The 18616-nt window shown below is 41.5% G+C and overlaps 1 protein-coding gene across 3 annotated transcripts in view; it reads left to right on the top strand.

Annotated features, from left to right (window-relative positions):
• TMEM131L (transmembrane 131 like) overlaps positions 1–18616 on the top strand; it is a 162028-nt gene that overhangs the window by 60213 nt on the left and 83199 nt on the right. For all 3 annotated transcript variants that reach the window (XM_040472047.1, XM_040472039.1, XM_040472032.1), the window contains exons 2-4: positions 11474–11542; positions 16285–16408; positions 17451–17567. In XM_040472047.1, the coding sequence (XP_040327981.1) occupies positions 11474–11542; positions 16285–16408; positions 17451–17567 (310 nt within the window). The remainder of the gene's footprint in view (positions 1–11473; positions 11543–16284; positions 16409–17450; positions 17568–18616) is intronic.

Raw genomic sequence — 18616 nt, 5'->3', positions numbered from 1 at the left:
TTTCTTTCTTTCTTTCTTTCTTTCTTTCTTTCTTTCTTTCTTTCTTTCTAAGAAGACTTGACCTTGTTGAACAATGACACGTGGCCCAGGTATTCTGAGAAACAGGAATGCCTGGACACACAAGTTACTATTGTGCAAAACTGACAATTGCCGTGCCCTTCCCAGTAGCTGACGCTGCAGGCCCTTCACTCGCTCTGGCCAAGAAAGCTGCGAGGCTGACTGTTCAAGGAACAGTGTAGACATTTTTCATTAGATTTTTCCAACAGTATTGCTAAGTCTTTGTAATTGCCTGAAGATTATTTTGATATATTGTTGACATCGAAATTAAAAAAAAAAAAAACACAAAAAACTCAGGGGTGCCTGGGTGGCTCAGTCAGTTGAGTGTCTGACTTCGGCTCAGGTCATGATCTCATGGTTCATGAGTTTGAGCCCCACTTTGGACTCTGTGCTCACAGCCTGGAGCCTGCTTGGGATTCTGTGTCTCCCCCTCTCTCTCTGTCCCTGCCCTGCTCTGTCTCTCTCTCTCTCTCTCTCTGTCTCAAAAATAAATAAACGTTAAAAAATAAATAAATAAATAACAAAATCAGTTCATAGTGTTTGAATTAAAATGTTGTCCTTGGATTTTAAGTTACATAGGGTTATTCTTTCATTTAGAGTTTCAACCAAGAAACTCCAAGAAGTTACCTTATATATGTCAGTTTTTACTTTACGTGCCTTTCTGTAGTCTGTGTGTCATCATTTGCGTTTCTCCCCTTGTCTGGAATCCCTCCTCCACTTTTACCTGAAGGTGGCATATCCAGCCTTACAAGCCCTACTCCATGCCACCTCATCCAGAACACTTTTCCTAACCTGCTTCACACTGTTTTTTCCCTCTTACGGACTCTGCTCCACCTTGTACTATATGCAGCACTGTAGGCACATGAAACTTAGGCAGCCTCTTATTCATCTTTGGAGGCCTGGGTCACACTGCCTTGGCTGTTTTAATATCTTAATGCAGGGAGACGGAAGAAGTTAATGGTCAGAGATACAGCATTGCTGCTTTTATAATGTGAATAAGTGTAGCTGTCCAGTTGCTTAAAAGGTTATAGATGAACTTTAAATAATAGCTAGTTCATGTCCAGAGAACTAATATCTAAAGTTATATGGACACTTTGAGAGCTCAGAGTTGGTTTTCTAAAAATAGCCACAGTATTGAATGAACTTGCATTGTCTCCCTGTGATTGAGAAGGAAAAGTCCTTCATCCCTAGTCTGCCTGGCAGTTCCCTTTAGTGTTCGTGTGAATTTCTGCCTTTGCTTCCACTTCTGATGTGTAGCATCTGGCCAACTCTATTACTACTTGGAGATATCTACTACTGAATTACTTTTTCGTCCTAACTTGTCCTAGAGCTGAAAGGTAGTACAAAATACATTTTGTATTCTGCAGACTGAAAAATCACATTTAATTATCTTAACATGTAGTAGAATCTAGGAAAATATGTTAAATCTTTATTTTTTTAAATGTTTATTATTTATTTTGAGAGAGAGGAGGGGCGGGGAGAGAGAGAGAGAGAGAGAGAGAGAGAATGAATGAGAATCCTGAGTAGGCTCCTCACTGTCAGCACAGAGCCCAATGCAGGGCTCAAACCCACGAACTTTGAGACTGTGACCTGAGCGGAGATCAAGAATTGGAAGCTTAACCGATTGAGCCACCAGGCACCCCAATATGTTGAATCTTTAAAACATAGATGAGAAGTCATACATTGCATAAAGACATAAGTTGGAACAGGAGTTAGGAAACGTGGACTTAATTACCAGCCTTTTTCTTTTTATTTATGTATTTATTTCTCCTTTTCTTTTACAAGTTTTTGCAAATTCAACCACTTAACTAAAGGAGTTCTTGATGGCATATGGACTGTGGTATGATTAAATATGTAAATATAATAATATATTTTAAAATTCTTTGAAATGCAAAGGTAATGCTCTTTTTGGGTTCCCAGACCCAATGCCAGTGTGTATGGGGGTTCCCACGTACAACACCAAGCAACTCTAGGACACCAGTAAGGTGTCCAAAAATTCAGCTCACTTCTAACACTACCTACTCAGAGATTGCACAGGTTAAAGGGTCAGCCCTATAAGACCGCCCTCCCCACTGGATCCCCATGTCAGACACCAGTCTGTGCTCTGACAGCTACAGGTGGGTATTTCCAGTGACCTTCTCCTTAGGTTTGATTAATTTGCTAGGACAGTTATCAGAACTCAAGGAAACACTTATGTTCACCAGTTTATTGAATAATATGGTACAGGATAAGAATCCAGAGCCAGATGAAGAGATACGTAAGGCAGAGTCTGGGGAAAGGGCACTGAACTTCCATGCCTACTCCAGACGCGCCACTATTTCTGCATCTCTACACATTTACCAACCTGGAAGCCCTAGGAACCCAGTCCTTTGGGTTTTTGTGGAGGCTTCATTACACAGTAAGGGTAGACTAAGTCATTGGCCGTTGGCTGAATCAACCTCCAGCCCCGCCTTTCTCCCCTCCCTGAGGAGTTTGGGGGGGGGGGTGGCCGAAAATTCCAAGTCTCTAATCACAAGGTTGGTTCCCCTGCAACCAGCACACCCACTGTGGTTGGGTTCCACAGTCCATTAACATGACAAAAGACACCTTTGTCCCCCTTAACACTTGGGAAATGCCAACGGTTTTGGGACCTGTCAGCCAGGAACTGTGGTCAAAGACCAAATATATATGAGGAGTAAATACTGACAAATCAGAATATCGCAAATGCCTTTTGAATATAAGGTCCTGTTAGTGTCACTATAAGGAGGGGACAGATTTGAGTGGTGTCAATGTGCCAGGTCCCAGCAGAGTCCTCAGCATCCATTGCATGTGGAGTTAAGAAAAGTACAGGAGTCAGAATCTCAACAAGTCTCCTGGTTGGGCAGGTAGGCTGCCACTCACCAAGAGGAGAGTACAGTAGACCCTGTATCCTCTGAGGATAAATTCTAAGAGCCCCAGTGGACGCCTGAAACTGTGGGTAGCACTGAAGCTCTGTCTATACAGTTGACCCTCAAACAACATGAGGCTAGGGGCACTTACTCCGTGTGCAGAAAGTCCACATATAACTTTTGACTCCCCAGAAATTGAACTACAAAGAGCCTATTGTTGACCGGAAGCCTTACTGATAACGTAAACCATCTGTTAACACATGTTGTATGTTGTATGTGTTATATACTGTATTCTTACCGTAAAGTAAGCTAGGGGAAAAAATGTTAAGAAAATAATAAGCAAGAGAAAGTTCATTTACAGTACTGTACCATATTTATTGAAAAAAAGTCTGTGTATAAGTGGGCCTGCACAGTTCAAACCTGCGTTGTTCAAAGGTCAACTGTGCTGTTCCCCCCCCCCCATCATATATACCTCTGACAAAGTTTAATTTATAAACTAGGCACAAAGGCAGATTAACGACAACAATAATAAAATAGAACAATTATAACTGTATACTATAATAAAAGTTGTATGAATGTGATCTCTCTCAGAATACCTTACTGTACTGCTCTCACCCTTCTTGTGATGATGTGAGATGATAAAATACCTACCCTAATGAGATGAAGTGAAGTGACGTAGCATGAGGCTAGTAGCGACCTTCTGACTGTGTATCAGAAGAAGGATTATCTACTTCTGGACCGTGGTCGATGGTGGGTAACAGACTACAGAAAGCGAAGCTGTGGATAAGGGACTACTGTGCAGTGCTGTGATCCAATGGGGAGTCTGAGCAAGACGTTGAACTCCACCATGGATTCCACTTGGATGTGCCTGTGGGCCATCTGTGGGATGGTGTCTGGTACATTTGGAAACCCGAGTCAGGAGCACAGCAGAGGGGTCCAGGCCACAGATACACAGTCTTGAGAAATGAATCAGTCAGACCACAGAAACCAGCTCTGGCTGATTTAAGCAGGAAAAAAAAAAAAAAAAAGGAATTTATTGAAAAGATGTTGGGCAGCTCTCAGAATCTCTAGGAAGACTTAAGAATCAGGCTGAGAAAAACAAAGAATGGAAGAGGGGACATAGCAGATAGAACCACAGCTAGAACTGTGCCATGGAAGCAGATGCCGAGGACACTGTTGTCCCTGACACTTAACCATGCTGCCTGGCTGCCGTGGTTACCCCCAGAACGATTCTCCATTTTCTTTCCTTCCCTTCCTTGTGGCATCATCTCCTGATGCCCTGCCCGCTTCAGGCAGGTGAAACTGGCCAACTCTGGGTCATATGCCAGCATTCTAGCTACAGGCAGGTCTAGAAGTATTAGTAATTGGCCCTTTCGGAATCCAGGAGAGGTGACAGTGGGAAGTCTGTGGTTGAAGTAAGGAAACATGGATGCTGGAGAAAGAAGTGACAGATGTCCCTAGAGGAAGTGTCACCCTGTTGGTGATAGCTAAAACTAGGGGGTAGGTGTGCCTGGCCAAAGTGAGACTTTAGGGAGGGCTGAGGAGACAGTAATGTGGGGGAGAAGGGCCTGACAGGGAGGTGAGAAGCAACAGCACGGAGGGCGGAGGAAAACTGGGCAAGATTTGCTAGAAACCAAGGAGGGGCACTTCAGGATAGTAGCCAGTGGGGAGATTGGGTAGCCTCAGCACTTGCCTTCCCAGCTTGTTCTCACTGATGACCTCAGCAAGAGCATTTGCGGTAGAGTGAGGGAGCAGGACCCCAGAGACGTGGACTCGGGAGGCGGTGTAGCCAGGGGCTCATTCCCGTTCAGCCACCAGCAGTGGAGTGGGCTTTGGCTGGTTGTGGAAACCCTCAAAGTGTCTGTTTCTTTGGGTGTGGACGTGGGATACTAATAGTAGCCACACAGGGTTCCTTGGATTACACAGGATAGCAAAGTGCTGGGCACAGCATCTGGTACACACATCTGGTAAGTGTTCAGGAAGTGTACTTGCTGTCGTTACTACTTTGACCCACAGCTGAAGGGAAGGAGGGGACTTGAATCAGGTCAGAGTGACAGGAGTATGAGTTATCTCCTATATATAAGTGGAGGAGAAAGAGCAGGAGGGGATGCTGAGAATCCTGGAGAGGGCAGGATGGGTGAGGGCCTGCAACCAGCCCAGGTTCCATCCAGAAAGCGGCTTTCGCATTAATCTTTGAGAGAAGGAACACCTCATCCCTGGGTGGTATGAGCTGGGAGAACGTCTTTGCAACTCGAGGGATGGATTGGTGTGTAGGACTTTTGTCCTGGCCTTGGGAAGGCCTGGCCATCAACATGTAGGGCTGGTTTAAAGCGCCAAATATCCCCTTATCAGTGAGGGTGCCTTTGACCACTGCTAGGATTGCTCCAAGGACTTTTCTCTTCGGCCAAATGATACCCCCCCCCACCCCCCCCACCCCCACTCGTTGGGGATTCATTAGGGAAAAATACTGGTTTCTGCCTCCATCCTTAAGTGATTATCTGTCAGTAGTTACTTTGCCAGGAAGAATGACAGTTCTAACTTCAGTAGATGTGCTTATGTCTATCATATCTGCCACGGTAAACTCTTAGAAATATTTTTTAAGTTAAAAGGAAGAGCCAAAAGCAACTTGTGGTACTAAGATTATGATGTAGAATTTCATAACCCATGTAGTTATAGAACTTACTTCATAAATCACATGGTTCGGGCCATTTCACCAAAGGCCTGCGGCTGGGTTCCCTTGGATCACTGGAGTGGTTAGAGCAGCGCCCATGCTAACTGTGCAGGCCTTGCTCTGGAGTGGCCGGTCTAACTGTGGGCAGGCTTCAGGAAGGGCTGCCTTAGGCTGGGGCTTCTTGTATCTGCGTAGGACTCGATCCCAGTTTTGCCGTATGACGGAAAGTACTAAATCCCCCCGCCCCCGCCCCCCCCCCCCAGGGGCCTGGGAATAGCAGCTGAGTCCTGAAAATACTTGTTGTGTGTGTGTGTGTGTGTGTGTGTGTGTGTGTGTGTGTGTGTGTGTGTTTTCTCAGAGTCCAAGGGGATTAATAGTGCATAAATCTCTACCTTTGTGGACTCTGTGGGTCTTTTACAGCAGTCCCAGCACTGAGCTCTGGTGCGCACTCACATTCTCCTGACTCTAAGGAGAACAGCCCAGTAAGTAGCTCATTAGCGTAACATGTCTTTCCTTGAATACTTCAGAGTCTAGGCTATGGTATTATTTTGCTATGGTCTCCTTTGTTACCTTCCTTGAGGCAGAAGAGGGTCTGTGGACTGTGTGGGAAGCCAGTCCTCTTGTCCTTGTACTCATCCAGTGGCTAAAGCCTGGTCATGGCCATGCTCTGGAGGTATTAGAAGAGTTTGCATGTAAAAGACAGCAGCTGGAGATGTTGGGGCTTTGAGAGGCAAATGGAAATCAGTGCATTTAGGAATGTGGAAAACCAGACAGTTCCATCTTCTCTGTAGGTGGCCACCATTGTTTCTCAAATCCTTGCTGGAAGGTGAAGTTATTTTTTACCTGTTCAGAAAGGACTATACCAGCCTCTTCAGGCCCTGTTCTGGAACTTTGCAGTGTCCTCCAGAGATTGGTTAAGCCTTTAGGCTCCTTTAGGGGTAAGACCCAGCGCAGAGCCACGGTGCATGAGTCTTGTTTTCATGGCGTGTTGTGGTGAGTGTCTGGCTCGTGCACCATCCCAATGTCCTTGTCCTCCAGTAAGACTGTATTGCTGGCTGCCCTCCTGTCTGCTCCCTTCTGTCCTCACTGTTCAGGCTCACCTCCCTTGCCATATGCTTCACCAGTCAGAGACTCTGCCCCAACTTCCTAGTGTGTCTTCCTTGCCTGAATGGTGTTTTCCAGATGCGGCCTGTGCTTTCCTTAGCCTTTGTGCCTTCCCTGCTGCTGTTCATTTTGTGAGTGGCCTCCCTTCAGTTTCCATTTGTGGTGACTGTTCCTTGAGGCCCCTGCCCCCTCCCACCCCCGACCCTAAGCCTTTCCTGACTTTTTCAGAGCTTTCTGTCCCTCACTTTGAACTTTCTTGATCTATGAGTTTTGTTTGTTGGCATCTGAGCCTTGTCTGGCTTCCTGGATTGTAACCTTGAGGGGAGGGTCTTCCTGGAGCTGGTCACCTGCCCCGGCGCAGCTAGTCCTTACTGAATTGCCATGAGCCGTTGAGGCCTGGTCCACAGTCCTTGGGTCCTGTTGCTCCTTCCAGGGAGCTGGAGCATTGTGTTTGGAACGATACATTTGGTTAGATAACATTTCTGAATGGCTTAAACAGTTGGCTATAGTTAATTCATTCCCTACTGAAGTCACTGGACTGAAATTTTTTAATGGGTGTGTCTGATATCAGCAAATAGATATAATTTTCCTAGGAAGAAGGAGTCGGGGCATCTGAATGCCCTTCTAAGGATCCCGGAGCCATGCAGTCTGGTCCAGCTCCTTCAGTTTGTCGAAGAGAAAACAGAAGCCTGGTGTCACATGGGAGCTCATATCATATCTGGGACCTGAACCAAGCTCTTCTAATTTCCAGAGAAATTTTCTTTTCTCTTATACCAGCCACTTTAAAAAAAAACAACAACAAAAAACTGTTTCTTTGTTTTATATACAAAGAAAAAAGTTAGCTGAAGTTTCCAAAAAAGAGAAGATGATAAAAGAAAAAAAGTCAGGTAATCTTAGGTGATGATATTCTTTCCAAATAATGTGTAGATTCCTCATCCACATGTCCTGCTGCTGAGGAAAGATTCAGCTCTTTGCGGCCGGTGGGTGTGTTTAGAAGGGCTAAGAGAGTGTGTGGGGTGGGGTCCATATAAACAAGAGCCCCCGCACCTCAGATTACTGTCACCTCTCGTTCTCCTCCTATGCCTCCCTCCTGTAATAGAAGAAAAATGGTTCCTCTTTTATCTTTCTCTTCTAATAAAGGGCTTTTCCTTATAATTACCTTCCGGGGGTGGGGGGTGGGGGGAGGGTACACATTAGAAATATGTGGCATAATTTTCTAATTTGTTTTTACAAGATGTCTGAGTTTATTTTATGCCAGACAAAGCGAATTCATAAGAGGGAAAGAGGCCAGGTGAATTGTGATGTAAAAGAAGCATCAGCAGTATTAAGGGCACACATGCGAAAAGGTTAATGCTGACTTTGAATGAAAGGAGCAAAGGGAAGGAATTTTGTCTTTTATTGCTGTAGCTCTTAAGGCTGAAGTTACTTTGATGTCATGGATTTGGAAGTGAAAACCTTGGTGTCTTTAAACACAGTATAATTTCTTAGCTACCACTGATATTTGAGAATACGTGTTGGTAGTTGACTAATTTTTGGCAGTTTGCTGCTTTTCCCCCCTAAAGTTTTTTTAAAAAACTTGTGCCTTATGTTTTTTATTATTTATTTATTTATTTATTTATTTATTTATTTATTTATTTATTTATTTTTGAGGTGGAGGGGAGAGACAGAGAGGAAGAGAGAATCCCATGCAGGTGCCACACTCAGCCCGATGCAGGGCTTGATCCCACAACCCTGAGATCAGGACCTGAGCTGAAATAAGAGTCTTGACGCTTAACTGACTGAGCCACCCAGGCCCCCTTCCCCCTAAAGTCTTTAACAAATACTTGAGGACATGTGCATGTGTGTGAATACTCTCCAGAGCAGTGTCTACATCTAAAATGGTTTTACCTACGGGGTGCCTGGGTGGCGCAGTGGGTTAAGCGTCCGACTTCAGCCAGGTCACGATCTCGCGGTCCGTGAGTTCAAGCCCCGCGTCAGGCTCTGGGCTGATGGCTCAGAGCCTGGAGCCTGTTTCTGATTCTGTGTCTCCCTCTCTCTCTGCCCGTCCCCCATTCATGCTCTGTCTCTCTCTGTCCCAAAAATAAATAAACGTTGAAAAAAAATTAAAAAAAAAAAATGGTTTTACCTACGAGTACTACCTTTTTAACCTTAGACAATGATGTTAAATCCCCTTGTAACTTGCTCTCCTTTCCAAATTGTAAAGTCGAGTGAGCTGAAACTGACCAAAGAGAAAAATGAATCTGTTCTGTGACTTTTAGGAAGAAATATTGACATGGTTTTACTTCTCCATTATGAGATTGAAATAGAGTTTTCTTCGAAGTTAGAGACAGTCTGTCTGTTTCTAGTTTTATTGCTGTAGGTTGGACCTTTCATATCTGATTTTTGTTGGGTGTGTAAAACTTCCTGATTGTGGGATTTAAAAATCTCTGTTATGATATGAGATGGTGCAAGGTTTATATTTCATCTGTTCTATTCAGAGATAATTACTGCTCCCCATTTGGGACTTTTAAATCCCCAGGTCAGCTCTGACTCAGGCTTAATTGGCTTCTCCATCTGTTCTCATTACTTTTCTTGTTAGATGACAGTCTTCCTCTTAGTAACATGATCTAATATTTATTGCACTTAACTATGTGCCAGGCACGAAGCAAAGGCATTATTATCTCATTTTAACCTCAGGGTAACTATATGGTAGATACTGTTGTCATCTTCATTTTAAGATAGTAAGGCTAAGACTTTTGAGAAGTTGAGTGATTGACCCATTCAGGACTGGAGAGTAGTGGCTTTGGGCCTGGCATCCCAAGTTTGTCTGCCCGCTAAAGCTCAAACCCTCACTCAACCGCTAGAGTGCCTTGGTTCCTTGGGTAGGTCTGGTGAACTTGAATAGGCCCCGACTCCATACCAGCTTCGTATTTCTGGCCTCGACAGATCTGCATGGGAATTCTGGCTCTGACTCTTAATAGCTATGTGACCTCAAGTGAGCTACTTAAATCCTTAACACCTTGTCTTCGTGCAGAAGTTGGGTGTGAAATCTGATGATAAATCCACTTTTGGTACGCGGGAGGAGACTATCATTAACTGTTTTACTTATTACTTATACAGTACCCTGACTTTTCTAAGATAATTTTTGGCATGTGAAGTTGCCTGTTTTCCTTTCCTTCTGGAATGCTAAAACCTCGCCAGCTCGATCTGGAGCGGGGTGGCTGTGGTACATGTGATGTTGGCACTTCTTTGCATCCATCACCTCCTGGGGCTCTTGAAAACATTTCTGGAGGCAACTGGGTGTGTTAGTGGCCTCTTTGTACATCGTCATGGAGTTAGTCCTGTCCTAGGAGGCCAGTAAACAACATACCTCTTATCTGTTCAAGCTCAACGCAAGTAGAAAGGTGGGAATTGGGCAGGTGGAGACTGAGATGTCACTTTGATTTAGATAGGGACAGAAAAGTGGAGGGAGGAAGGAAAGATTGCAGCCAGGATCCTTCCTATGACATGAGGATTTTGGAAGGGGTTTTCTGGTTTCTGTATTGTTTGCACCTTCAAGAAAAATGGGAGATGGGCTTGCTGAAGGTCACAAAGCTTCTTTTGGCCAGCAGCTCTGAAATTCAGATGTCCACTCCTGGACCAATCTTGGGACCATGTTTGGTGCAGTGCTAGTTGGTGGGAGGAGGCAGTGGAAAGATTGCATTTTAGAAAGCTTGCTGGAGTCTTTGAAAATAGCTACACTTGTTGCATTTAGGGGCTTCTCCAGTTGAATAGTTTTGGATTGCATGGCTTTTAAAATGTCAGAAGCATTGGGGCACCTGGGTGGCGCAGTCGGTTGGGCGTCCAACTTCAGCCAGGTCACGATCTCGCGGTCCGTGAGTTCGAGCCCCGCGTCGGGCTCTGGGCTGATGGCTCAGAGCCTGGAGCCTGGTTCCGATTCTGTGTCTCCCTCTCTCTCTGCCCCTCCCCCGTTCATGCTCTGTCTCTCTCTGTCCCAAAAATAAATAAACGTTGAAAAAAAAAATTTTTAAATGTCAGAAGCATTGATAGTTTTTTGGTGTATATAATATATCACACATAATACAAGTACATATACACATATTTTGTATTTTCTCTTTAAGTATGTTTATGTATATGTATATATATATTTTATGTTATTATGTTATACATATATTTTTATTTTACTCTGTTTTTTGGTATGTTAATTTGGTATGTGTCTTGATTCTAAAGAAAAATCATCATAACTGGTTAATAGCTGTTGAAGATGTGACCTGCCACGTGAGGTTTTATGTGATGATTGTTCTTAAAAATACGGACTTGGGGATGGTTTCAGCCTTCAGGGGCATCCCTGGCTCTGCTCCCATCCTTTCCCTGTTACAACTTTAGAGGCCAAATCTCCTTCCCTCTCCAGCCCCTCACCCCCAGTCATCTTACATGTATGTCTTGATTTGGAGTTTATGAAAATAGTCGTATTATCTGAATTCATCCATAAATGAAACCTAAATTAAATGTATATTAAAAATTAACTGCTTCCTCATTTTTGTCGAATGCTTATAGAATCTGTACTTTTGATATGTTATACTAACCATAATCTAAAAGTATCTTAAATTTTTGCAAGTATAGAATTAGACTTCTAATAATTCAATTTTTACATTTAAGATCTAGTTCAGACTCATCAATAGGGGAGTAAAATTATATCTTGTGAGAGCCCTTGGCCTAAGTGTATACTCTTAACTCAGCATTCAAGTTTCAAAATTGCAACAAAAAACAATCTGTCTTGTCTTTTCTTTTTTAGCTTCTCAGACAAACTATTTAGTGGAAAGGGCTTACATTTTCAGCCATCAGTTCTAGATTTTGGAATTCAGTAAGTATCTTTTCTTTGTAATTTTTAATAACTTGTATTGTTTGCATTGTTTGCTTTCAGGATATTTTATATATATAATGTATGTATATATATGTATGTATATATATATATATATACTTTAAATATATTAATATATATAAAATGTTGAATACATTTTAAGTATATTAATAATATAAGGGATGTTGATTCTGGGGCTTGTTAAAAGGAATATTTTTGTGAAAAGGAGAGTGTAAGATTGTTTTAGCTACTTCTTCAGTTATTAATAAATATACCTTATAATATTTTATAGTGATTAGAATTTGATAAGAAGTCAGTATTAACTCCTGGTTTTTCTATAGCAAATCAGGTTATTGTATAATGAAAACACTAAATATTGATGGTTTCTGAGTTCTTTTTTTTTCTTTCTTTTATTTGAAAGAGAGAGCATGCACAAGCGCATGCACAAGCGCACAAGCATTGCACAAGCGCAAATGGGAAGGAGCAGAGAGAAGGAGGGAGAGAGAGAGAATGAGAAAGAGGGAGAGAGAGAGAGAATCCCAAACAGGCTCCATACTGTCATCACAGAGCCTGATGAGGGGCTCAAACTCACAAACCATGAGATCATGACCTGAGCTGAAGTTGGACGCTTAACCCACTGAGCCACCCAGGCGCCCCTAGATTCTTTTAATTAGATTCATCTGCTTATTTTTACTGCTTGTGATGCTGTGGGATTTACAATTGCATGTACAAACATTAGTTACCACAGTTAAGACTTTGGAAAGACGTTAAGTGGAGAAGAGCACACATAAGCTGAGTGCATTGTGTTAAGAACCATTAAGATGAAGGGAATGTGATCTGAGTGTTGGTTGTGGGGCTAATCTGGGAACTTGGAGAAATAAGGAGCATGGTGACACTGTGCAGAAGGGACTTAAGGACTCTTGTTGGCTGTGACACTTAACAAGCGTTTGAAGTTTGAAACTTAAAATGTTAAACTCCCCGGATGCAGAATATTGCAGAACTGAATAGATGCAATTTCATGTGAGTGGAGTTTCAGGTATGGAAGTAAAAGAGTGTTTTAGGTGTCAAAGCTCTGCTTATTTCAGCAGCCTGGAACATCAGTTCAGTTTTACGAAGAGCTTATTTGAGTTACAAGAGAAGTTATGTGAATGAAATAGGCGTGGTGATAGGAGAGCATCTGGGGTGAGTTAGTGGTGGTCTCCTGGTGTGCCCTCCTTTATTCATCTGGATTTCCTTCTTTCCCTTTCCTTCTGATCATCAAAAGATTAGCCCTAAGGTGAAGGAAGAATGAACTTTAAATATAAAAGTTTCTTGTTGAGCTTTTAAAGGAGATTCTGTAAAGGAAGAAGAGAGAAAAGTGTGAGGGGAGCTTGCTGATTTTACAAGATTCGAGGTGTCTGCTTTTTGGTGTTTGAGTTTTTTACACCTTTACTGTTAGGTAAAGAAACGTTCAAAGCTGAATTTATAATAAAACCTCATTGGTTGCAAATTCTGAGGGATCGCTTTTGTGAACAGTCTTTATCATAAAAAGAAATTTTAGTGCAGGACCTACTTTTAAAAATATATATATTACAGATTGGTAGATGTAATAAAATGGATATAGTAAGTACAATTAGATCAGGATGACAACTCCAGTTCATAGTATGTTGGCTATCTATAATATGTTTACTCTTCGGTAAGATAAAAATCCTGTGATCAATGTACATGAATGTATAGATGTATTAGCAACATATGTTAATTAGCTATATGCATCATTTTCTGGTCCCCATAACTGGAAGCAGGTTGAAAAACAAATGTTTAAAATCTTTATACATTAAAAAAATTTTTTTTGAGTTTACTTTGAGAGAGACAGAGCGAGCGGGGGAGGGGCAGAGAGAAAGGGGGAGAGAGAGAATCCCAAGCAGGTTCTGCTGTCAGCGCAGAGCCCGATGTGGGGCTCGAACTCACGAACTGCAAGATCATGACCTGAGCTGAAACCAAGAGTCAGATACTTAATCAAATGAGCCACCCAGGCACCCCCAAAAAGGTTACTACATTTTAGACTTGAATCATCTTTGGATGATACAGTTTTGTGTATGTAGTACTTTATAGTTCTCAAAGTACAATCATGTCTCTTGTCAGTTGAGTTTTATATCAATCCTAGAAGGATAGTGGACTAGTGGAGGTAGGTATAATCTGAGAGAGTGACACACACACATACAGAGAGGCGCGTGCGTGTGTGTCTGTGTGAGATTTTCAAATATCTCTATATTTGAGCATGGACTACAGATGCTTATGTATTTCTTGCTAAGAAGTAATGTATTTTGCCCAAGGGCATTTTGCTAGAAGTAACAGAATAAATCTTAGAATTGTCTTCTCATTTCTAAGTCAGCACATACCATGCTATTTTTTTTAATAAGCGAGATCTAGGATACGATTAAGGGAATAAGTTATTTTTGCTGAAGTTTTAAAAAAGTCTCAATAACAAACTGTAGTCAATTAGAACACTTCTAAAATTAGTCAAGTTTTACCTTACTTTTAACAAATGGTCTAATTTATAGGCATTAGATTCAAACTTCAGCCCAAGTGTTCTCCTTCTGATTTCTTCACTGCCCTTGTTCAGCTTTTGCTATTGTTTATTTTGAAGTTGACCTTGGGCAAACCCCATCCCTTTTTCATAGCTTTGGTTTTCCTCTGGGATGCAGAACCAGGGGAGTGTTATCCAGCTGCCTTCTGCCTACAATCCACTTTGTAGGATTTGTTGTTAAGGGTTAATATCCCACTGGTCCTGAGATTAAAAGTACTAATCATTCCTAAAAGATTTTAATCATTCTTTCGTAGTATTAAATTAAAGAGTACCTTCCAGTTGTCACTAGTGAAGGAAATTCTTATCCTCATAACGCTTTTAAAAATAGAATTAAAAAACATAGAATAAAAATAGCCCAGTGGTAACCAGGTCTGGGTCAGGTCTGGTGAGGTTTCTGGGGGAACACAGTCACTGGGCTCCCTAGAGTTGCAGTTTTGCAGTACGATTTTTTAATGTGTTTTCGTCTGGGAAACATTTGTATTTTTTTGAACTAAAAATCTTATATTCCAGTGATATGAATGGGGGATAAAGCTTTGAGGACAAGTATTAATAGCTTTGCTGATTGAATCGTATTATTTACCTAAAACCTAAAACCATGGAAGTCTTTATTTTTTTAATTTAATGGAAGGAAAAGACAAATGTGAGCCCCATCCTCCCCAAGCAGGACTCCCTGAGGTGACCTTTTGTGCTCATCGTAGTCTAAAATATTTTTAGTTGTATTAGCTACAAACACTAAAAAAAAATCAAGGTTTTGATCACACTGATGTATATTTTATTTATCACTGGGTGTAAAGAACCCGTTTTTGAAAATAACACATTGGCTGTATTAAACCTTCAGTTAAGACTTGTGATTAAAAGTAGTGGGGGCGTTGGCACTTGGCTTGGCTGACTCAGTCTGTAGAGCATGCGACTCTTGATCTTGGGGTCGTGAGTTCAAGCCCCATGTTGGGTGTAGAGATCACTTCAAAATAAAATCTTGAAAAAAAGTAGGAGGAAAGCTGGAAGAAGAATGTGAGAGATTTGATGGCAGTGGCATAATAGTTTGGAAATCCCACAGTTACACGTAAGACAGACAGCACGCACTTAATTTTCCTTAAAACACACAATTCTTAGTATCAGAGAAGTCAATAAAATCAGAGAAACGCAAGCATAAGGTAGATAAATTTTTGCTGAACTTAAAATATAGTTTTATTTCTAGGCCATATTTAGGAGAGCGGTATATTTGGGTCTCTGCTACTGAGGGCATTAAAACTGGAGAAATGGCTTCAGTGAAACTTTCACTGGCTCTCTGTTTATGACAATGTGAGTTAAGTGGAATGAATTTGGTATTGGGCAGTAGGAATCAGAGGTAAATGATTCCAGGGAACATGGCAGGTAGGTTGGCCAGAGAGTGCTCTCTGTTCCCTTGCAGTTCCTTTGCTAGCTTGTGGATAGAAAGCAGAGGAAAGAAAGAATTAACATGGGCGTCCTTCTCAGGGTGTTTGCTGGAAAGCAGACATTCTTACCTTAGTGCACAAGTGTTTTCGAGCCGTGTGTAAACCTTTTGTGTGTGCCCGTTTGTGGAGGGAGGAGCCAAAGCTTTCATCAGGGTTTTCTACAGGACTCATGATTTGAATGGATAAGAGCAAGTGCTAGAAAGTGCTGCTGAGTTTTCATTTTTCTCAGAAGAATGGTCTTTAGCAACAATTAAGTTTTCCTTTCATAAGGCTTGATAAAGTCCCTTTGTGAGTTGAAATCCATTCCCCTGGAAAGCCTCTTTAAACTTATTACTCAGAGAAGAAACCCTAAAAAAACTGGGTTTTTCTGAGTACAGTTTCTTACCTAAACATATTTTCATTTGAGTCAGAGCGAGTACCTATTTCCTACTCTGAGTATTTGCAAGCATTTAATGGCCCATGTGTGTTGAATTCTTCTAACACAAAAGTCAGTGAGGCGTTACCATTGGTTGGCATTAAGTGTGTCTTGTAAAAGAAAGGATTCTTTAAAAAGTTTTTGTGGATTGAATGTTTTAGTAATAACAGGATTTAATAATTGTTGCTTTTAACTTTAACGAACATCAACAGCTTTCTGGGATTAAAGTATATATACAATGTGTGTGGGTGGAGGGATGGGTGGATGGATAGCTATATTTAGAACCACATAATACATTGTGTTTTTTTTCTCCTTGTTCCCCTCCTAGGTTCCTGGGTCACCCTGCAGCAAAGATTCTCTATGCTTATAACCCTAGTAGGGATAGTGAGGTCGTGGTGAATTCAGTGTTTACAGCTGCTAGACATTTTCATGTGCCTCCTGTTCATTGCAGGGTAAGTGTTGATGTACTCTTGGAAACTATGCTGTGGCAGGCTGCCAGATTTTCTTGCTTTCTTTGGCCTGAAGTTTTTACTTTCTGCTCCCTGTCTCCCCCTTTTCTGCTACCCAAACTCTTCCCTTCTGTGTGTTTGCTTTAGCATTTATTTTTTCAGTTGTTCATAATTTTGGTGGCTCTTGGTATCTACATGGAAAAAAAACATGGAAAAAAAAGTGTAGAGTCTAAACAAAGTATAATGTTTGTGTATTTAATAGGACTTTTTCATGGTTAAAGAAATATAGTATTATGTGTCTTGAAATGACTACAAATGCTGAAGCATTTAGTAATTAATACAAGTTTTATAGTCATGGTCTCTTTGCCTGGCACACTGACTAGAATTGGACTCCTTTCTAAGTGTAGGAGTAGGAGGCAGTGAATGGCTCCTTATAAAGTTAATTCTCACCGTACAGAGAGCTCCAGACCCTGGTCTTCTAGTAGTGTAGATTTCAGTGGTCTTTGAAGATCCCAATCATTGGTGGGTTTTATTTATTTGTTTATTTAGTGTACTGATGTCTACCTGATATACTTTTTTTCTTTTAAATATAAGACCAAGGAAATGGTGTAAGAGGAAGTGCACTATTCTGTTTATGATTGTCCAGATAAATGCAGCTTCCGATTTTTATTAGGTATTGCCAGGTTTGTACATCAGTGGCTCCTTCTACTTAAGTAAGGTTAGAACTGTGTTCGATAAAGGCCGTTGAACACACGTGGGTGCAGAAGAGGAGGGAAAAGGAAGGATGTGAGGGCACAGGGTTCCCAATCCGAAGTGAAAGCACTCGGCAGCTGCCTTGCTGTAAGTCTGTGGTATGTCCTTCGATACCTTCTTAGATTGTTGGATTTTGTTCCATTTGGGGGATTCCTAAGGATTCATGATACTTCTGAATCAAGGGTACAGATATGCAGACATCTGTTCACAGAAATTGTCAAAAAGAAAGTCTCTGAAAGACATCTTTTAAAGAGGGCCATTCCCAATGGCTAATTTGGTACCTTTCTTTCAGGTAATTCCAGCAATGGGGAAAACGTCCTTCAGAATTATTTTCTTACCTACTGAAGAAGGAAGCATTGAAAGTTCTTTATTTATTAATACCTCCTCGTATGGAGTCCTTCCCTATCATGTAAGTAAGTTTTTCCCTCTTGTCCCATGATTTTGTTGTTGATTTAACAAAGGGGTTTGGATGTTTTGTAAAAGACTTTTGGAAATGTTGCCACCTGGCTTATGTTATTAGAATATAAGATCGTTAGTGATGTTAAACTCACCAGCTTTCACCCTTCTTCTGCATCCCATGCCACACACATGGGACTGTCTTCGGCTCAGAGTACAGAGCTGTAACTCTCACCATGAATCTCTGAAGGACATTGGAACAAAACACAGAAGTCTACCGTATTCTATTTCTGTTATAAAATAGAGTGTACTTTCAGAACTCTGCCCTCACCTCATGAGCAGTCCAGAGGGAGGAGCTATAAAGGCAGTCTCTACTGATTTTGCCTTCATCCCTTCTAGGCTCGGGAATATTTCTGATCAGGGGACAAGGATTGCATGTTTGGGGGCCAGTTCTCAGGGAGCTTACTATTGATATCAAGGCACCAGGGATGGAGAGTGAAGAATCTTTTCGTGGTTGTTCACAAAAGTAGTTAGGGATCTTTATCTTAAGTGGTATCTGTGACTTATTTAATACGACGTAGCATCAAGCCAAGATCTGTCATTTTCATTATTATTTATTATTGGATTCCATTTAACACTTGTTTCCCTAATGGAAAAATTGTCTATGTCTGAAAAGCTTTGCTACAGTGAGGAACATTGAGCTTAAATGTAGCAACTTTTGTTACTTTCTTTTGTAGACGGAGATAAATATAGTAACTGGATTAATACAGTCGTTAAATTTTATTTTTTAATGTTTATTTATTTTTGAGACAGAGACAGAGCATGAACGGGGGAGGGTCAGAGAGAGGGAGACAAAGAATCTGAAACAGGCCCCAGGCTCTGAGCTGTCAGCACAGAGCCTGACGTGGAGCTTGAACTCATGGACCGTGAGATCACGACCTGAGCCGAAGTCGGACACTTAACCGACTGAGCCACCCAGGCGCCCCAAGGATTAATACAGTCTTTAAACAATTTATTTATTTATTTATTTATTTATTTATTTATTTATTTATTTATTTATTT

The sequence above is a fragment of the Herpailurus yagouaroundi genome, unplaced genomic scaffold (assembly GCF_014898765.1).
Source record: "Herpailurus yagouaroundi ecotype Mexico unplaced genomic scaffold, PumYag 28, whole genome shotgun sequence".
NCBI lineage: Eukaryota > Metazoa > Chordata > Mammalia > Carnivora > Felidae > Herpailurus > Herpailurus yagouaroundi.
Note: the sequence above shows the minus strand (reverse complement) of the source record. Positions and strands in the feature narration are given on the sequence as shown.